This window comes from Hyperolius riggenbachi, chromosome 8, assembly GCF_040937935.1.
Source record: "Hyperolius riggenbachi isolate aHypRig1 chromosome 8, aHypRig1.pri, whole genome shotgun sequence".
Classification (NCBI taxonomy): Eukaryota; Metazoa; Chordata; class Amphibia; order Anura; family Hyperoliidae; genus Hyperolius; species Hyperolius riggenbachi.
Window position 1 is genome coordinate 189,897,283 of NC_090653.1, and position 22,401 is coordinate 189,919,683.

General features: G+C 48.8%; 1 protein-coding gene across 7 annotated transcripts in view; it reads left to right on the forward strand.

Annotated features, from left to right (window-relative positions):
- HDAC8 (histone deacetylase 8) overlaps window positions 1-22,401 on the forward strand; it is a 645,099-nt gene that overhangs the window by 487,883 nt on the left and 134,815 nt on the right. The window contains exon 11 of one of the 7 annotated variants that reach the window (XM_068248044.1): window positions 15,370-15,442. The exons of the other annotated variants lie outside the window; for them this stretch is intronic. Coding sequence (XP_068104145.1) covers window positions 15,370-15,380 — 11 coding nt within the window. The 3' untranslated portion in view covers window positions 15,381-15,442. Of the gene's footprint in view, window positions 1-15,369; window positions 15,443-22,401 lie in introns of those variants that run through there. 7 annotated transcript variants of the gene reach the window in all.

Below are 22,401 nucleotides of genomic sequence, written 5' to 3' on the forward strand. Positions count from 1 at the left end.
GCCATGGGGACCCCTGTGGCATGCTCCTTTGCAAACCTCTTTCTGGGGGCGTGGGAGGAGTCTGCTGTGCTCTCGGATAAGAACCCATTCCGCGGGCATATCAGACAATGGTCGAGATATGTGGACGATGTCCTGGTGGTGTGGTCTGGGACGGATGAACAGTTCGACGGCTTTCTACAGTATATCAATAGTAACACAATTAACATGGAATTCACCGCTGAAAAAAGTGATACAGCGGTGACCTTTCTTGTCCTGTGAATCATGGTCAGGAATGATGTTTTGTGTTGCGAGGGATATAGGAAGCCGACGGCAACTAATTCTTTTCTCCATGCCAAGAGCTTTCATCCTCAACATGTCATAAGGGCCATTCCATACGGCCAATACTTGAGGTTGAGGAGAAATAATACCGATGAGGTGCAGTTTGAATTGCAGGCAGCAGACCTCACTAGGCGCCTGTCTGGTAGGGGATATGATGCCGCATTGCTGGAGCAGGCGTATACAAGGGCAAAACGTCAATCCAGGCTGGGCCTTCTGGAACCCAAAAACAAGTCGAGGTCCACACAGGATCGGATGACCTTCACTTTTGATTATACACCTATGGCAGACACGATTAGAAAGGTTGTCTTCACTAATTGGTCACTGATAGAGAGAGATGAGTCCCTAAAGCAAATTGTGGGTGGTCCCCCAAGGGTGGCTTGTAGGAGAGCACCAACTCTTGGGGACATGCGCACGAACAGCGAGTTTGTTTCCCCTAATAAAAGATACATGGTGGAGCAGAGATTTACCTAAGGGCAACCACCGATGTGGACATTGCAAGTTCTGCCCTTGTATGATTTCTCAGAAGTGCATACAAGTAGGTAAAGTATGGTTGACAGTTAACGACTTAATCACCTGCCAAACCAAATATGTGGTCTATGTCCTTTTCTGCCCTTGCAAACGGTTCTGCATAGGCCAAACTACGCGCCCGCTAAAAGAACGAGTGGGAGAGCATTTAGGATCAGTTAAAAGTGGTAAAGGTTGTGCCCGGTTTATTGCTCACATGAGAGAAGAGCATAAAGGGGATGTCAAGGGATTGAAATTTGCGGGCTTGGAAAGGATAGATAAGGTGAGACGGGGTGGCAACAGGGATAGGTTTTTGTTGAGAAGGGAGACATGGTTGATCCTGAAAACTGAAGCCCTGGGCCCGTTGGGCCTTAATGATAAGGTGGAACTCTCAAGTACTCTAGATCCATAATTGATGGGCTAGTGGGTATCAATTTGGGTGCTGGTTCATAGAAAAATCTTGTGTTATAGAGTTATTCTCACACTTGTATAAATTATTGATGCCAGGTGTGAGTATTTTGCCAATGGTCAATATGTGTAATTATGGAATCACTATTTTTATATCTAATGGTTCTGAATTATAAATGCCCTATCCACAAGTCTAGTGTAGCCAAAATCGGCTATAATGCCTCTCCCTTGTCCCTCTCCACCCCCTTTTGTGTTCGCTTGGAACTAAGTGTCCCAGAAATTTGTATGACGGTCCAGAGATATAATGAATGTATTTGTAAAGCTCCTGTTCCTCAGTCCCAGTACTTAATTTTAATGGTATGTCACTTATGCACTATCACTAATTTTAGTATATTCCCCCGATGGACGAGCTGAAGGCGTCTATTTAATGGTGACCGAAATGTAGGTACCAAATGTTTGCGGAATGCCGGATGGAGAACGGAGCATGTATCCTCAGCGCCCCCTACTGGCGATTTTTTTGACCCAGTATGTGTGCTCCCCAGCGATGCAATGGAATTACGCATGCGCTGGAGGTGAGCCGCATGTGACGTGGAATGCATGACGCATGTTTATGCGACTGCTTGTCCGCATGGAATGTTCCCCACCGGGCACCGTCCGCAACATGTGACATTTTCCGGCTCTCCCATTGGTGGAATTCTGAGCCCCAATCACGGCCGGCGCTGTGACGCCATGGCGGAGGCGGATCCTTCCACATGTATACAGTGGCCAAACAGCGCCAGCTTGCAGTGGAACACGGCGTGACCAAGTATCCAGGAGGACGCGAAACGGCTGTCGCTAGGCCCACATCAGCCCCACACTCCCACCTCCCATGCTGACAGACTCACACCTAGAAATCATAAGGTACTACATCTTCAATATTTGCGTTTTTTAATGCAATCTTGGAATATGCTATGCACGGAATCCATTTCTGATGTTGAACACTGGCAATAAATGTGTATGCTTAAGACGGAAGATGCACGCTATCTGTTTCTTTTATGCATAGTTCAAGTTTCTTCCTTCCAATTGTGGAGCGGAGCACACGTCTTGCACAAGCATTTTACATAGCATACAGCCTGTCAGCAAATAATTGATCACTCTGGCCACACCACACTCGCCCAAAACTGGGAGCAATACACCTCTTAAAGGAGTAGTGCCACACCATTCTGTTCCTTCAAATAACGCTATGTCCATGCTCACTGTGAAGCCCTCGGATAAGGGGGGGCAACATCGTGGTCATGGACAATGACCAATATGAATCTATGTGTTTGAAGATATTGAATAATAGGGAATGGTACTCCAGGGCCTCGGCGTCCAACGTTCTGAGGGATCAGGGGGTACTCTTTGGTATTATCGATTGGGCAAATAAAAATGGCATTATTTCAAATGCAGTTTCCGCCTTTTTAAAGGTTCCTCATCCCCAAATACCTACTTTTTATGCTTTACCTAAAACTCACAAATCTTTATGTCCCCCCCCCCAGACAGACCCATTATATCTGCCTGTGGTTCCTTGACTGAAAATGTGAGTAAATGCATTGATTTCCATTTGCAAAAACATGTACAATCCTTGCCTTCATACGTCCAAGATACGATGCATGTGCTAGGTATTCTGGATGGTTTAAATGTGCGCCCTGGTACCCTTCTGGTGGCGTTGGACGTTGAGGCCCTGTATTCCAGCATTCCACATGCTGGGGGGATAGTTGCCAAATACCTAGATACCTTACCAAATACTGATTTTGACCACTCCCTTTTTACTGGAGTTATTGGAGTTCCTCCCACTACCTCCAGGTGCAGGGCACGGCGATTGGGACCACGTGCGCCCCCTCGTATGCCAATCTGTACCTGGGGGCGTGGGAGGCAGACATTTTCTCAAACTGGGTCGAGTACCTGTGTCATGTGGATGCATGGCACAGGTACATCGACGATATTTTGATATTATGGACGGGAGGTGAATCCCTCCTAATGGAGTTTGTCAATGTTTTGAATATGAACTCCCTAAATTTGAAATTGACTTGCAGTTATGACCTGAAATCTTTGCCTTTTTTGGACTTGTTAATAGAGGTGGGAGAAAATGGGGACCTCAGTACAAGGCTGTATAGAAAACCTACGGCTTCTAATACGGTTTTACACGCAAACAGTTTCCATCCGCAGCATTTGATTCGGAGTATTCCTACTGGTCAGTACTTAAGAGCAAGACGCAATTGCTCAACCCTACAGGATTTCAAATTGGAAGCTGAGACTTTACATGATAGATTCCAGACCAGAGGGTACACTAATACTAATATTCGTAAGGATTATAATGGAGCACTTGTGTCAGATCGTGATACATTTAATTCACTCACGTAATAAAAAGGGAAAATCAAATTCAGCCTTGGGTGTGGTCCCCATGGTCACCACCTACAATAAACAACAAAGACAGCTATATCAAATTCTTTCTAAACACTGGCACCTTTTGACTGATGACCATCGTATCCGCCAATGTGTTCCACCCAAACCTAAAATTATATTTAGAAGAGCCTCTACCATTGCAAACAAACTAGTCAGAAGTCATTATCGGGGCAATAATCGTGTAGATCCATGTAAGGTAAGGGGGGTATACAGATGCGAATCATGCAACCAATGCCCCTTTATATTGGTGGGTCGTTCAATTACTTTTCCACATGTAAACAGAACAGTTTACATTAAGCATTTTGTGAATTGTGAGAGTGAGGGGGTCATTTATGTGCTTAAATGCACTTGTGACGCCTTCTACATAGGCAAAACGACACGGAATTTTCGGAGAAGAATCTCCGAACACACGCAGGACATTCAAGGCCACAACTTGCGGTCACCTGTGGCAAAACATGTGGTTGCATGTAAGTTGAATCCACATAATAAGGTTTCTTTTAGTGCAATAGATTGTATACATCCCAATCCAAGGGGGGGTAACTTGGAAAAATTGTTGATGCAACGTGAATGCCGTTGGATTTATGAATTGAAGGCCACCATCCCCCCTGGCTTGAATGATGAATTAAAATATTCACCTTTCCTGTAGAAATGATGGGTTTTCTTCTCTCCCCCCCCCCTTTTTTTTTTTTTTCTTCCCCTCTCCGTACCCCGTTTCCCTTGGGGTGGCTTGCTCTACCGCTGCTTCCCTTCTAAGGAATGTCAAAGGAATGACACCACTTATATATATATATATTTTTTTTTTTTTTTGGTGTCCGCTTCATAAAGTGTTAGGTTTATTATATCTAAGCGATTTTGAACCAGCATAATATATGTTTTCATTGAATATGGTTTATATATAATGTGAATAGAGATCTTAGTAATTTCGCTTACTTTCTGTATTTAACTTTGAATACGGCCGTGTTCCTCTTTAAGTCCGGTTGCGCGGCTGCTTCCCCTCTTGGCCCAATTTCACGGAGGTCTGTATTCCCTCCCCTTTTTCCCAGCTCCCATCCCTTATCCCCCTGACCTCTGTGTCTTGTGCCTTGAGTGACAGCGGCCGTGCATAGGCGCCGACCAAGGGGGGCGGGGCGGTGGGCACTGTCCAGTGTGCCGTCATCCGCCCCCTGCCTTTACTGTCGGCGCGCACTACTGCGGAGACTTGGGACGGGCTCTGGGCATGCGCCGCCCACGTCACTTCCTCAGTGGTCCAGACTACGTGGAACGCATGGCCGCGCCTTATTGCAGGGCGCGGCTGACGCACTTCCGCATGCACGCCATTTATGGCGTGGAGGAACGCCGCCATACCCCAAGGCAGTTTCTGCACGGCCACATGCCCTGAAGAGTCGGGCACCCCAGCGAAACCGGTCGGCCTCACTTTTCACACGGTCCCATATGATGCAGCCTGGTCCACCCTGGCGGCTCTTTTGAAGTTTGGAACATTTATGCCACATTGATCCAACATGGAAAAGTCTCCCTTCAGTACAGGGCTGTACCAACAATGCGGTAGCTATACCATGGTTTTCTATCATTAATCTTTCCAACCTGGAAATCCTGTTGTTTTGGATTTTTAACCATCATGGTAACCTTAGCTTGATACTACATTCTGAGTCTGAGAAGAATGATGTTGCGAGTGGACATCTGATTCTGTCGTTAGAAGGACTCTTTTTTGCACAAACTTGCTTTTTGCTATATAGATGCTGCAAGTGGGCATCGTTACATCAGAAATGAAGTGACTTACAACAGGAGATTTGTTGACATCCATTCCCTGTATATTTGAACATGCTGTGCAAGTCTATCTGCATATTTGTTTATTCTTCCGTGGAGGTTACCATCAGAACTTTATTATAATTGCTACCAATATGCAACCTGTATTCTTTTAAGCAACCTGGTTACTGGATCCAGGGCCGTTTCTTGCCCCGTTCAGCCGGTTCTGCTGAACGGGGCGCCGATGAGAGACAGATTGGGGGGCGCCAGGCAGAAGGAGAAGGATGTGACGTCACCAGGTGGGGTGCATGCAGGTATGGCTTGTGCTATGGGCGCCATACCTGCCACCAGCCGCTGCCACCATTGCCTGCGCCCCCCTCTCGCAATAATCCGATCAGTCAGTGCCGCCCCCGCCGCCTGAACATCCTCGTTATTGCAGGCAGTATCTGCGCATAAGCAGTGTCAGAAGGATGCACGCTACTCGCGCACAGTGTACACCACATGCGAAAGGGACTAATGACGTCACTTCCGCATGTGGAGTACTCTGGGCGCGAGTAGCGTGCGTACCTTCTGTCACTGCTTACGCGCTGATACTGCCTGCAATAACGTGGATGTTCAAGCGGCGGGGGCGGCACTGACTGATTGGATTCATCAGCGGAGGACTGGTCGCCACAGATCTGAGGTCTGTAATAACACCCAGTCAGCACCCAGCCCCCCAAGCAAGCCTGCACCCAGCCCCCCTAGAAAGCCTGCACCCAGCCCCCCAGCAAGCCTGCACCCAGTCAGCACCCAGCCCCCCCCCAAGCAAGCCTGCACCCAGTCAGCACCCCCCCCCCAGCAAGCCTGCACCCAGTCAGCACCCCCCCAGAAAGCCAGCACCCAGTCAGCACCCAGCCCCCCAGCAAGCCTGCACCCAGCCCCCCAGCACCCAGTCAGCATCCAGCCCCCCCCCCCCAGCGAGCCTGCACCCAGTCAGCCCCCCAGCAAGCCTGCACCCAGCCCCCCAGCAAGCCTGCACCCAGCCCCCCCCCAGCAAGCCTGCACCCAGTCAGCACCCAGCCCCCCCAGCAAGCCTGCACCCAGCCCCCCCCCCCCCCAGCAAGCCTGCACCCAGTCAGCACCCCCCCAGCAAGCCTGCACCCAGTCAGCACCCAGCCCCCCCAGCAAGCCTGCACCCAGTCAACACCCAGCCCCCCCCAGCAAGCCTGCACCCAGCCCCCCAGCAAGCCAGCACCCAGCCCCCCAGCAAGCCTGCACCCGGCCCCCCAGCAAGCCTGCACCCAGTCAGCACCAGCCCCCCCCAGCAAGCCTGCACCCAGCCCTCCAGCAAGCCTGCACCCAGCCCCCCCCCCCCCCAGCAAGCCTGCGCCCAGTCAGCACCCAGCCCCCCCAGCAAGCCTGCACCCAGTCAGCACCCAGCCCTAGCAAGCCTGCATCCAGTCAGCACTCAGCCCCCCAGCAAGCCTGAACCCAGCCCCCCAGCAAGCCTGCACCCAGTCAGCACCCAGCCCCCCAGCAAGCCTGCACCCAGTCAGCACCCAGCCCCCCAGCAAGCCTGCACCCAGTCAGTCCCCCAGCAAGCCTGCACCCAGCCCCCTCCCCCAGCAAGCCTGCACCCAACCCCCTCAGCATGCGTGCACCCAGTCAGCACCCAGCCCCCCCAGCAAGCCTGCACCCAGCCCCCCAGTAAGCTTGCACCCAGCCCCCCAGCAAGCCTGCACCCAGTCAGCACCCAGCCCCCCAGCCAGCCTGCACCCAGCCACCTCCCAGCCAGCCTGCACCCAGCCGCCTCCCAGCCAGCCTGCACCCAGCCGCCTCCCAGGCAGCCTGCACCCAGCCGCCTCCCAGCCAGCCTGCACCCAGCCGCCTCCCAGCAAGCCTGCACCCAGCCCCCCAGCAAGCCTGCAGCCAGCCCCCCCCCCCTTCCCCCCAGCAAGCCTGCACCCAGCAAGCCAGCACTTTGCCCCAGCAAATCTGCACCTTGCACCCAGCCCAAGCCATCTAGCACTCAGCCCCAGCAAGCCTGTACCCTGCCCAAACCAGCCATCACCCTGCCCCAGCAAGCTAGAACCCAGCATCAGCAAACCAGCACCCTTCCCAAGCCAGTCAGCAACCTGCCCCAGCAAACCAGCACCCTGCTCAAGCCAGCACCCTGCCCCAGCAACCCAGCACCCTGCCTCAGCAAACCAGCAACCTGCCCAATCCAGCCATCAACCTGCCCAAGCCAGCACCCTGCGCTAGGCAGCAGTCTGCCCCCAGGCAGCACCCTACCTCAGCCTGCACTATGCCTCAGGCAGCCAGCATCCTACTGCAGGCAGCTCCCTGCCGACAGCCCTCAGCAAGCACCCTGCGCCAAGCCAGCAATTAGGGGACAGCTATGGCTACCTAATATCATGGTGATACATCTTGCAACCTAATACTAATACGGTATATGTGCACGTGGCTACTTAATTATTTTATCGGGGGAACATGGCTAGTTAATTTGTTTATGCAGGGCAAACTTGGCTACTTAATCATTTTATCTTGACGCACCTGCCTATGTAATTTGTTTGTTGTGAGACACCTGGCTGTTTCATTATTTTATTTGGAGGTGTGTAACTACTTCACTATTTTATCTCGATGATTGTGACAACTTTATTTTTATTGTGCGGCACATGACTACTTATTTTATCTGGAGGCATGGAAGTATTTGATTATTTTATCTGGAGACATGGAAGTATTTGATTATTTTATCTGGCGGCATAGAATTATTTGATTATTTTATCTGGAGGCATGGAACTTATTAATTATTTTATCTGGAAGCATGTGACTACTAGTTTATCTGGAAGCAAGTGACTATTTAGTTTTGAGGCACACGGCTAACTAATTGTACAATCTAGAGCACCATGGCTTCTGAATCTCTGTATCCTGGGGTGGTGGTGGGTGTGGGCATTTCAGTCTTTGCCATAGGCGCCATATTACCCAGATATGCCTCTGGGTGACCCAGCCGCCTCCGTGGTCCCCCGCCCGGACCCCCACTGATCCTGGCCCAGCGCCTTTTTCCAGAATCCAGTTCCACCTGCCATGATGGTGGACAACATCATGGTAAGTAGGCAGGCAGTCTATGAGTACACTGCACTGCCTCTCTCTTTCTGACGTGGCTGTTGGGGGAGGGGAAGGGGGGCGCTCTTTTTGCCCTGGGCTGGTGGTCAGAGCCCACCATGGTGATGGTCTGACAGTGTGACTCCCTGGCTGGGGGTAGGGGGGTGCTCTTTTTGCCCTGGGCTGGTGGTCAGAGTCTGACCACCAACCAGCCCAGGGCAAAAAGAGTACCCCCCATCCCCAGCCAGGGAGTCACAGTCAGACCATGGTGGGCTCTGACCACCAGCCCAGAGTCTGACCACCAACCAGTCAGCCCAGTGCAAAAAGAGTACCCCCCCCATCCCCAGCCAGGGAGTCACAATCAGACCATGGTGGGCTCTGACCACCAGCCCAGGGCAAAAAGAGTACCCCCCCCCCTACCACCCACAGCCAGGGAGTCAAAGTCAGACCATGGTGGTCTGACGGTCAGACCACCATGGTCTGACTGTGTCTCCCTGGCTAGGGGGGGGGAGGGGGTCGCTCTTTTTTCCCTGGGCAGGTGGTCAGACCACCATACTGTGACTCCCTGGCTAGGGGGCGGAGGGGGTCGCTCTTTTTGCCCTGGGCTGGTGGTCAGACCACCATACCACCATGGTCTGATTTTGACTGTGACTCCCTGGCTAGACTGTTAAGTTATCTAAGCGGGTGGCTGTGGAGTCAGACCAGTGTGATTGCAACATGTACTGGGAGGGGGGTTGTGCGGTCAGGCCAGTGGGGGGGGGCATATTTTTTGACTCTCGAACTGGGTGAAATTTAGCCTAGAAACTGCCATGACTGGATCGATACTGCTATTGGACTGTATATGCAGACTCCATATATATAGTGGCTTTTCTACTAATATGTTTGTTCTAATGGCTAGACAGTGGGCAATGTGACCAATTTGACCGTGTTCTATACTGCTCGTCTATAGGGGTTCTTTTTATGTGTGCTCAATTTTAAAGTGTACCAATAAATGCTTTATATATTTTTATAAATTTCACGACTCATTGAGTGCTTTGAAGTGTAGACTATGGTCTGCTTTTCTTCCAAATTTCCTGTTTTCAGACCACTCTGAGTCGTGTACTCATTAATGGATACTTTATTATTGGTGGTTGATGTTGGTTGGGGCCCATTCTTTGTATCAATCTCTAGTATAAATACCCCCCAAATGACCCCATTTTGAAAAGAAGACATCCCAAAGTATTCACTAAGAGGCATGGTGAGTTCAGTTTCCATTTCTGCTAACTTGTGACAAAAAAAAAAAAAATAAATCTGCCACGGACTCACCATGCCCCTCTCTGAATACTTTGGGGTCTCTACTTTCCAAAATGGGGTCATTTGTGGGGTGTGCTTACTGTCCTGGAATTTTGAGGGGTGCTAAATTGTAAGCCCCCCTGTAAAGCCTAAAGGTGCTCATAGGTCTTTGGGCCCCTTAGCGCACCTAGGCTGCAAAAAAGTGTCACATGTGGTATTGTCGTACACAGGAGAAATAGTATAATGTGTTTTAGGGTGTATTTTTACACATACCCATGCTGGGTGGGAGAAATATCTCTGTAAATGAGAATGTTTTTTTTTTTTTTTCTTACACACAATTGTCCATTTACAGAGATATTTCTCCCACCCAGCAAGGGTATGTGTAAAAATACACCCCAAAACACATTATACTACTTCTCCTGAGTACGGCAATACCACATGTGTGACACTTTTTTGCAGCCTAGGTGCGCTAAGGGGCCCAAAGTCCTATGAGTACCTTTAGGATTTCACAGGTCATTTTGAGGCATTTGATTTCCAGACTACTCCTCACGGTTTAGGGCCCCTAAAATGCCAGGGCAGTATAGGAACCCCACAAGTGACACCATTTTAGATAGACGACACCCCAAGGTATTCCGTTAGGAGTATGGTGAGTTCATAGAAGAATTTATTTTTTGTCACAAGTTAGGGGGAATTGATTTTTGTTTTTGTTTTTTCACAAAGTGTCATTTTCCACTAACTTGTGACAAAAAATAAAATCTTCTATGAACTCATCATACACCTAACGGAATACCTTGGTGTGTCTTCTTTCTAAATTGGGGTCACTTGTGGGGTTCCTATACTGCCCTGGCATTTTAGGAACCCAAAACCGTGAGGAGTAGTCTGGAAACCAAATGTCTCAAAATGACTGTTCAGGGGTATAAGCTTCTGCAAATTTTGATGACAGGTGGTCTATGAGGGGCTGAATTTTTTGGAACTGGTCATAAGCAGGATGGCCTCTTAGATGACAGGTTGTATTGGCACTGAAGTGCAGGAAGCGCAGGATGTCCTCAAATCGTGACCTGAACATACAATACAATACAATAACATTTCTATAGCGCTTTTCTCCCATAGGACTCAAAGCGCTTATGCTCTCTCAGATTCAGTAATTGGTAGTAGGATGAAGTATTCACACAACAAAAGCTATATTTTTGCAAATGCCAAACTGAACAGGTGGGTTTTCAGTCTGGATTTAAACACGTCCAGGGATGGAGCTGTCCTGATCTGTTGAGTTAAGGAGTTCCAAAACGTAGGGGCAGCATGACAGAAGGCTCTGGGACCAAAAGTTTCCAAGTGGACTCTGGGTATGACAAGATTATTAGAACTTGTGGATCTGAGAATGCGGGGATTTCTACGTAGATGCAACATATCTTTCATGTATCCAGGGCCTAGATTATTCAGGGATTTAAATGTCAGTAGGCCGATCTTGAATAGGACCCTCCATTCTATAGCTAGCCAGTGAAGGTAGTGCAGGACTGGCGTTATGTGGCAGTGACGGGGTTGGTTGGTTAGCAGTCTGGCAGCAGTATTCTGTGTCAGCTGTAGGCGGTACAAGACCTTTTTTGGAAGGCCAGTGTAGAGAGCATTACAGTAGTCCAGTCGGGATGTGATGAAAGCATGGACTAAGGTTGGCAGATCTTCTGGGGGTATGAGGTGCTTGATTTTTGCAATGTTCTTCAGGTGAAAATAGGATGATTTTACCACAGCAGAGATGTGAGTTCTGAAGTTTAAATCCCCATCAATTAGAACTCCCAGGCTACGCACATGATCAGAGCTGTGTAGATCCGTGCCTCCTATTCCCAGTGGTGAAGACTGCAAGTTAAGTTGTTTTGTTATCATGCTCTGCCCTCCAATCAGAAGGACTTCAGTTTTGTCTGCATTTAGTTTCAGCCAGTTGTCATTCATCCATTGCTGTAGTTCACGTAAGCAGGCGTTTATAGTTAGAGTTGGGTCTGTCACACCAGGCTTGAAGGAAAGATATAGTTGGATGTCGTCTGCATAGCAGTGGTATGTCAGGCCATGTTTTTGGATTAGTTTTCCAAGCGGTAACAAGTAAATTGTGAAAAGCAGGGGGGAGAGGATTGAGCCCTGGGGCACCCCATACTTCAGTGATACAGGGGTGGACAGGAAGGGCCCCATAGACACTTTGTGGGTTCTGCCACTCAAGAAGGATTGGAACCACTGAAGAACTATGCCATCAATGCCGCAGCATTCCTGTAGCCTGTTTATCAAGATGTCATGGTCAACTGTATCAAAGGCTGCAGATAGGTCTAGCAGTATGAGGATCGAGCACTCTCCTCTGTCTCTTGCCATGAGCAGGTGGTTGCATATTTGGATGAGGGCGATCTGAGGGTGTGGGTGGGTAATTGGGTGCCTGCAAAGGGCAGATTGGGGTCTGATTTGATGGGTAGCAGTGACGGGGTGATTGATGGGTGATTGATGGGTTATCAGTGGGTTATTAGAGGGGAGAACAGATGTAAACAATGCACTTGGGAGGTGATCTGAGGGCGGATCTGAGGGTGTGGGTGGGTGATCAGGTGCCCGCAAGGGGCAGGTTAGGGTCTGATCTGATGGGTGGCAGTGACGGGGTGATTGATGGGTGATCAGTGGGTGATTACAGGGGGGAATAGATATATACAGTACACAGGGGGGGGGGGGTCTGGGGAGGATCTGAGGGTGTGGGGGTGATCAGGAGCCCCCAGGGGGCAGTTTAGGACCTAATCTAAAATATAGCATTGGCAGATAGTGACAGGGGTGATTAGGGGGGTGATTGGGTGCAAACAGTGGTCTGAGGGGGTGATCAGGGGGGGTCTGAGGGGTGCTGTGGGCGATCAGGGGGCAGGGGGGCAGGATCAGTGTGCTTGTGTGACTACATGCACAGCTGCCTCCTCCCCTGGTTGTCCCTCGATCACTGGGAACACCAGGGGAGGAGGCAACCTGTATAATGCACTTTGTACACATTACAAAGTGTATTATACACTTTGTACGCGGCAGATTGGGGATTAACAACCCGCCGGCGGGTTGATGTTGTGGGTGGGCGGAGCTTAATGCAGGCGGATGCGCGCGCATGTATGCGCCCCCAGATACCGCCGCCGATCGGCGTTACGCGGCCCTGGGGGTGCCATTTTGCTGCCGCCAATTAGTAGTTGGCGGTCGGCAAGTGGTTAAAGTATACCCGAGGTGACATGATGAGATAGACATGGGTATGTACAGTGCCTAGCACACAAATAACTATGCTGTGTTCCTTTTTTTTTTCTCTGCTTGAAAGAGTTAAATATCAGGTATGTAAGTGGCTGACTCAGTCCTGACTCAGACAGGAAGTGACACAGTGTGACCCTTACTGATAAGGAATTCCAACTATAAAACACTTTTCTAGCAGAAAATGGCTTCTAAGAGCAGGAAAGAGATAAAAAGGGTCAATGGTTTATAGATTTTAGCTCTGACATACTTCAATGAATGTGTCATTGAGCAAAAACAATAAAACAGTTAAAACTTAAAAAGTAGATTTAAACATCAAATAAAACTGTGGAATATCTTAAGTCATTTTTAGGAGAAGGAAGATAGATGCAATGTTTTAATTTGTTTTTTTTTCACCTCGGGTGTCCTTTAAGCTGCTTATAATGATGAAAAGCCTTGCATCTTTTGACTGGCTCATTGAGACTTTGGACATTGAGTAATTACAGTAAATTGTTTAGCCATTATAAATATGAAAAGACACCCAGTAAGCTATGAGAGCAGCAAGACCCAGCCAGTAAGACCAGAGCAAAAAATACCATAAAGCTTAAAACATTTAACCACCCTAAATGGGTAAACTACAAACATAGAGACTTCTGGGCAACCAAACCAATAATACTTCCTACCAACTAGCCAATAGAACATGTGCAAAGATCAGCCAGTCTCCAGGGTACAGGAAGTTATTCTTTCTTATCAAGTAAAGGGCCATATAGTAAATATCTAGCCCAACGAAACATCAGAAAGGGAACACAATTAAGTAAGGGGTTGGCATCATAGAGAATCGACCATCATAGGACCCTTAAATCCAAGGAAGCACCGTGATAGAGAGGTAATGCAAAGTCTTAATTGTCCCAAGGAGGTGAGTGAAGAGCACTGGGCCTAGATTCTAGCCATCTATACAATACAATAACATTTGTTATTGGGGTCAGTAAAAAAGTGGTTACCAATTTACTATTTTCATAAATAATTTCTCCTTTGTCTCTAGCAGCACACAAGGTGGCATCAATAATTTATTGGTTCAATAATTTAAAGATAAATGTACGGGGGGTAAGCTCCAAGTGGTGGGGCCTTCGCTGGAATCCTGTGAGCTCTTTTCACTATGAAAGCCGAGGAGAACCGTTTCCGGCCAAACAAATCCACAGGCAACATTTCAGCAAAAACTTTGGCCGTGGCTCGCTCTGGTAACCCCACAATACGCACATTAGACCGACGATTGCGATTTTCGAGATCCTCCTGATGAACTTTTAAACCTTTAACATCAGCTTGGACTGCAGTTAGAGCAGGCTGCAAGGGTCGAACAGTGTCCTCCACTTTGCTAATACGAGTTTCCGTCTCCCCAACCCGGGTTCTAAGGGGCTGCATATCATGGCAAATGAGAGAAACATCTGTGCTCACTTCCTCCAGTTAAGCTGAAATGATCGTAAGGCTGGATTGGCACCCAAGTATGGCCTCCATCTCCTGATGTAGAGATGGGGTGGCTGCCTCCTCATCATAAATCTCATCCTCCTTGTGACCTGTCCACTTGAACCTACTTAGCTTGGCAGCAATCTCTGAGTTTTTCCCTGCTGCCGCATCTGAGGTCTTGCCCCGAGACATCTTAAGTATTGTCTCGATGTTTAGGATGTGGCAAAGTTAAAAAACTGAGGAGCGGAGGCTCCCTTAACTCAGAATCTATACCAAGGGTATCAGAGGATCTTTAGGCCTGCAGGTCTCGTAACAGAGCTGAGTGGGGACTAGAGTATATTTGAGCCTACCTTGTTGAGTTTCCCCTCAAATGAAGCAAAGGGAGGCGTGAGGCCGGCGGCAAACGCTGTGGCAAACCGCCGCAAACACGGAGGTCCCAGACTGCCTCCTTCAAAATTTTGGTCCCTAGTCCTTGAGGCCGGAAGAGGGCTAAAAAGTTCATAGCTGCTGGCCCGGAAAGGTTGCTCACCGTTTCGCCAGACAGAGGAGGCAGATGAGATGCCTGGATATCACTGCAGGGCCCTGGATGATCGTGGATGGAAGCAAGACAACCGAAGAATCCCTACGTGGCCGCCGTCCGCAGAGATGTGCCGACTGCACCGATCCTGGCGAGCTTGGTGTCAAACGAGGCAGGAGACACTGTCAGAGATGATGCTGTATAAATCCGGGAGAATAGGGTAAGTATCACGCCACAAAGCGAATAACGGAGGATGCCTGAGCGGAAGCACACACCAGACACATTCTCACTCCACACACAGCCTCCAGCCACAGCCCCCAAAATGTGTGGGTTTTATGTACGGTAGCATTGTTTATTTTAAAACTATATAAGATGGAATTGGAGAAATAGTGTATTTTATTTTTTCCTTGTTTTTCCCTGTAAAATAGGTAGAAACTGAAGTAATTGCTGAAAAAATATCACCACCAAAAATGCCTAATTTGTGGCGAAAAAAACAAGGTATAGATCATTTTGATGTGACATGTAGTGAAAAAGTTATTAGCAAATGAAAGTGAAGAGCATTGACAGGTGAAAGTTGCTCTGGTCCGTTAGGGTACAAACCCATGGGGGTGAAGTGGTTAACCACTTCCCGACCGCCTAACGCACAGAGGCGGCCGGAAAGTGGACCCTGCAAGGACCAGCTCATGCCCAAAGGCGGCGGTCCTTTTAGGGGCATGGGCGGCGCGATCACGTCATTCGTGACGCAATCGGCCGCCGGCGCCTGGCTCCGCCCCCCTTGCGCTGTTACCTGCCGGCCGTTCAGAAGGGCCGGCGGGTTACTAGCACCAGGATCGCCGCATACAAAGTGTATAATACACTTTGTAATGTTTACAAAGTGTATTATACAGGCTGCCTCCTGCCCTGGTGGTCCCAGTGTCCGAGGGACCACCAGGGCAGGCTGCAGCCACCCTAGTCTGCACCCAAGCACACTGATTTCCCCCCCCCCCCCCCGCCCCCTGATCGCCCACAGCACCCCTCAGACCCCCTGCCCAACCCCCAGACCCCTGTTTGCACCCAGTCACCCCCCTAATCACCCATCAATCAATCCCTGTCACTATCTGTCAACTCTATTTTTTTTGTTTAGGTCCTAACTACCCCCTGGGGACTCCTGATCAACCCCCCCACCCCTCAGATTCTCCCCAGACCCCCCCCCCCCTGTGTACTGTATACCTCTATCCCCCTGATCACTTGTCAATCACCTGTCAATCACCCATCAATCACCCCCTGGCACTGCCACCCATCAATCACCCCCTGGCACTGCCACCCATCAATCAGCCCCTAACCTGCCCCTTACGGGCAATCTGGTCACCCACCCACACCAATAGATCGCCCGCAGATCCGACGTCAGATCACCTCCCAAGTGCAGTGTTTACATCTGTTCTCTACCCTAAACACCCACTAATTACCCATCAATCACCCCCTATCACCACCTGTCACTGTTACCCATCAGATCAGACCCTAATCTGCCCCTTGCGGGCACCCAATCACCCGCCTACACGCTCAGATTGCCCTCAGACCCCCTTATCAATTCGCCAGTGCAATATTTACATCTGTTCTTCCCTGTAATAACCCACTGATCACCTGTCAATCACCCGTCAATCACCCCCTGTCACTGCCACCCATCAATCACCCCCTGGCACTGCCACCCATCAATCAGCCCCTAACCTGCCCCTTGCGGGCAATCTGATCACCCACCCACACCAATAGATCGCCCACAGATCCGACGTCAGATCACCTCCCAAGTGCAGTGTTTACATCTGTTCTCTCCTCCAAACACCCACTAATTACCCATCAATCACCCCCTGTCACTGCTATCCATCAGATTAGACCCCTATCTGCCCCTAGGGCACTCAATCACCCGCCCACACCCTCAGACCCCAGCCCTGATCACCTCGCCAGTGCATTGGTTGCATCTATTCCCCCCTCTAATCACACCTTGAGACACCCATCAATCACCTCCTGTCACCCCCTAGCACACCTACCCATCAGATCAGGCCCTAATTTTCCCCGTGTGGGCTCCTGATCACTCGGCCAAACCCTCAGATCCCCCTCACACCCTCTTCCGATCACCTCTTCAGTGCATTGATTGCATCTATTTTCCCCTCTAACCACCCCCTGAGACACCCATCAATCACCTCCTGTCACCCCCCTAGCACTCCTATCCATCAGATCAGGCCCAATACAACCTGTCATCTAAAAGGCCACCCTGCTTATGACCGGTTCCACAAAATTTGCCCCCTCATACACCACCTGTCATCAAAATTTGCAGATGCTTATACCCTTGAACAGTCATTTTGAGACATTTGGTTTCCAGACTACTCACGGTTCTGGGCCCATAAAATGCCAGGGCGGGATAGGAACCCCACAAGTGACCCCATTTTAGAAATAAAGATACCCCAATGTATTCTGTTAGGTGTATGACGAGTTCATAGAAGATTTTATTTTTTGTCAAAAGTTAGCGGAAATTGATTTTTATTGTTTTTTTTTTCACAGTGTCATTTTTCACTAACTTGTGACAAAAAATAAAATCTTCTATGAACTCGCCATACACCTAACGGAATACCTTGGGGTGTCTTCTTTCTAAAATGGGGTCATTAGTGGGGTTCCTATACTGCTCTGGCATTTTAGGGGCCCTAAACCGTGAGGAGTAGTCTTGAAACAAAAATGACCTGTGAAACCCTAAAGGTACTCATTGGACTTTGGGCCCCTTAGCGCAGTTAGGGTGCAAAAAAATGCCACACGTGGTATTGCCGTACTTAGGAGAAGTAGTATAATGTGTTTTGGGGTGTATTTTTACACATACCCATGCTGAGTGGGAAAAAGATCTCTGTAAATGGACAATTGTGTGTAAAAAAAAATTTAAAAATTGTCATTTACAGAGATATTTCTCCCACCCAGCATGGGTATGTGTAAAAATACACCCCAAAACACATTGTGCTACTTCTCCCGAGTACGGCGATACCACGTGTGTCACTTCTTTGCAGCCTAACTGCGCTAAGGGGTCCAAAGTCCAATGAGCACCTTTAGGCTTTACAGGGGTGCTTACAATTTAGCACCCCCCAAAATGCCAGGACAGTAAACACAGGGGTGCCTCTGGCCATTTTGTCACTCCAGGCAAGGAAACCTGTGCCCCCCCCCCCCCCCATGAAAATATTTGCAATGCGGCAATATTCGCAATACTACGAGCCGCCGATCTACCGCCTCTATACCGCTGTGTCCAATTGTAAAAATGTACTGCTTGATTGTACTTTTGGTACATTTTTGCCATGGATTGATTGAAATTCTGATCGATGTGGTGGTTGATAATCGCCATATTCGATCATTTTGAAAGAATCTGTCTGTAAAAATGAATGCATGTATTGACAGCTATAGGCTAGGGTTACTAATAATAAGATTGGGTGATTCAATTGTAAGGGTAAGATTGGGGGAAAAGTAGAGAGTAACAAGGATCATTTATAAATACTTTTCTCCTGGCAGACTCAGTGATGACTTTCTCAGTAGACAGTAGCAGTGTTAGGGAGTATTGCCCAAGGTCTCCTACTGAATAGGTGCTGGCTTACTGAATAGGAAGAAGCAGATATTTGAACCCAGGTTGCCTGTGCCAGAGGCCTTAACAATTACACTATCCAGAGAGAGGCAGATGAAACACACCACAGCCAAGAGCAAAGAGGACTATGTGGAAAAATGGAGGCGTGAAATAAAACAGTCACAAAAGCTAGCCATATACCAGTCTCTACAAAGAGAATATAAAATGGCCCCATACCTGGAAGAGCTCCAAAACTTTCAAGAGAGGAAAATCCTGAGTGTCTACACATTGAGTGCTCACAACCTTTAAATAGAGTCTGGGAGATACAGACAGACGTACAAACCCAGGGAGGAGAGATTATGCCAACACTGTGAGCAGAAAACCCTTGAGGATTAAAGCCACTTCCTGCTGCACTGCCCCAAATATACTGCAACCAGGGACACTTACTTTAAGAAATTGTTGGAACTATTCCCTGACTCTCACATTAGAAGATGAAAGAAAAACATATATCCTACTGGGAGAAGAGGAATCCACAGTGACAACCGCTGCACACTATGTCACAGCATGCCACAGACTGAGAGGAGCATAACGGAACTGTAAACCTAAAAAATGTCCACATACTGCTTAGCCATTGTCCCCCTACCCCACCCCCTCTTCCATGTCCCCCCTTTCTCCTTGCTTTGGCAATACCTGTAATTAATCTTGGTCATGCCAATAAAGCTATCTTTGATTTCGATTTGACTTGAGAGGAAGAAAAGACAGTCAGCACTAGGGGAAGGGGGGGGGGCAAGGGTGAATGAGGGAGAGAGGAGGAGTGGAGAGAGACTGAGAATAGCCTGACATGGAGCAGAGAACTTATCTGTATTGCAGCCACATAACACAGAGGCGACTTGCCTGTAATGTGACTCCTGTCCTGCATGTCTCTCACACAAGGCTGCAGCAGCCACATGGAGTCTAGGGACTGTTGAAAACTTTTCAACCTGTGTAATACCTTATCTAGCTGACCACATGCAGTCTTTTTACAATGATGAGAAAGCAGACAGAGTTTTTTTCTAAGGACACTGTAGGAGGCAAGCCTCTCTTATGCATCATGCTGTGTACATTTACCAGCTTGCCATCAAATTGTACATTTATTTCCCTCAACCAGCCTAGTGCTTTACATTGCCTTATATATTGTGCACATGATTTTAAGTGCTGTGGTCAGGGCCAGATTTGTACTCTTTACCGCCCAAGGCCGCTGTCACCAGCCGCCCCCCTTCAGTATAGGTAGCCAGATTACCCCTCCCCCTTCCCTCTAGTATAGGTAACCTGATACCCCCCCCCCTACCGGTATAGGTAGCCAGTTGAGCCCTTTCCCTCTAGTATAGGTAGCCAGATGACTCCCTTAATCCCTCCTTTTCTCACCCACCTTTCAGTATAGGTAGCCAGCTCGCCTTCACACCGCAGCAGCCATCAGTGTCACTCATTTCTCCATTCGTCTCCAGTGCAGAAGCTTCCTCTTCCCCTCTGTCGCCAATGCTGCCCAAGTCCATAGCCGCCGGCCACAATGCAAACATGTACAGAGAGCAAGGTGGTCGTTGAACAGGCTGTTGGCAGCAGAGTACCGCAGTCAGGCACTCGCCTGATATCCCTGCATTGCAGCATTTGCAAGTTTGAAAATGCTGCATAAGTTCAGCCTGCTGCTTTGGTGCCCTTGCTCCTGTGGTGCCTTAGGCCATGGCCTAGGAGGCCTTGCCTGAAATCCGGCCTTGGCTGTGGTGGTGGGCTGAACAGGGAGTAAGCACATAATTGTAGGTGCTGGGGGGAAGTGATGTGCTGGGAGGGAGTGAACACATGATTGAGGCCTGGAACTCACGACAAAACGCTATGGCTAATCGCAAACACTAGCGTTTTGTATGAGCGGTTTGTAAGCGATTTCATGAGCGTTTTTGGTAGCGATTTTAAAAAGTGTAATCAATATGCCAGCGGTTGTGTAGCGATTAACTTCAAAACGCTAGCAAAACCGCTCTGTGCAGGATTTGATGAGCGATTATGCCAGCAAAACCGCTAACCACTAAAAAATGTTGCATGTCCTGAGTTTTGCGATTTGGTAATCGCAGTCGCTCCAATGGAATTTGGCCCATCCACTAACATTAGCTGAGCATTTAGGGAAATCGCTAACGGTTTGAATCGCTCCTTAAACGCTCCGAAAATCGCTCTAGTGGGTTCCAGCCCTCAGGGTGCTCAGGACCAGGAAAATTAATTAGGGTCCATTTCCACCAGCAACCACAAACACACTGCATTGCTTTCGCACAAGCTGCCTTTTCCACTTGCCGCATTCGCGCCATATTAGCGTCGGGAATGGAGCACAATGAGGTTTGCGCAAGCCGGCAATCTGCGTTCTGGGGAAAAATGCCACGCACTAGTGGGAAAAGAGCACACCGCAATAGACATGTAAAGTGCAATGTAAATCAGCAAAATTGCTGTAATTCACTATTTGAAGCAGATTGCAAGTGGGAAAGGGCCTGTGTGTGTGTGTGTGTGTGTGTGTGTGTGTGTGTGTGTGTGTGTGTGTGTGTGTGTGTGTGTGTGTGTGTGTGTGTGTGTGTGTGTGTGTGTGTGTGTGTGTGTGTGTGTGTGTGTGTGTGTGTGTGTGTGTGTGTGTGTAGGGGGGGGGGGATGTAGGGAGCTTATAATTGAGGACGCTGATAGGCTGGGGAGTGAGTAAGCAAATAACTGGTGGTGCAGAGAGAACAAGGGCAAACTGTATGCTACCTGGTGTGAAGTGAATGCTGGAGGGTGGTTAAAGCTAAGTGAAGGAGCTGGTTGGAGGGGATTTGTGACTAGGCTGTGTGTTTATGCAGGGAGATGGGGCAGCAGGCACAGCATGTGAGCAGATGGGAGATAGCACACTGACTCCGTAGATCACAGCGGTTTGGAGGATGTTATAGTGTGTAGTACCTAGCAGCCTTCTATCCGTAGTCCATGCTGGCTAGAGAATGCAGCATTTAAAACTCCCGGCTAATCCTCTCTCAGCTCTGACAGGGACAGCGCTGCTAGTTGCAAGCAGCTAATTACAAGCTGACCCTCTCTCGTCTCCACTCTCCAGTGTTGTTAAGGGGGGGGGGGGGGGGCTGTGCGAATGAGTCACTGGCTGCTAGCACTAGCAGGCTTCTGGGAAGAAGCCTGGAAAATGTAACTGAAAAAAAACTCTTCTTCTGCAAATGCAGGAAAAAAAGTGTCCTTGTGCTACTCACATCTGCCTGGCTCTTCTTCGCGCTCCCCCTCCCAGCGCCCCCGGGCAATGGCAGCCCTGCAAGGCCATAAAAACGAGGAGTCACACAGACACACTCTAGATCTTGAGATAACACTAAATTAGGGAATGCCATACAACGTGTTGTAGACAAAAGGTTTGCAGATTCCTTATTTGAGGCTGAGCAGCAAAGGCTTTCATTAGAACTTTTTATCCCCGTTCCCTAAGTTTTCAGTCTCTAAGGACAGGAAAAATAGACTTTTTTTTCCCTCAAAGTGCCTGCCATAAATCTGGCGCTCTAGGCAATTAGCTGGTCAGCTGGTTTCTAGAAGCGCCTCTGAGTAAACACACCCCACAAATGACCCCATTTTGGAAAGTAGACACTTCAAGGTATTCAGAGAGGGGCATGGTGAGTCCGTTGCAGAATTAATTTTTTTTTGTCGCAAGTTAGAAGAAATGGAAACTTTTTTTTTTTGTCACAAACTGTCATTTTCCGCTAACTTGTGACAAAAAATAAAATCTTCTATGAACTCACCATACTCCTAACAGAATACCTTGGGGTGTCTTCTTTCTAAAATGGGGTCATTTGTGAGGTTCCTATACTGCCCTGGCATTTTAGGGGCCCTAAACCGTGAGGAGTAGTCTGGAAACCAAATGCCGCAA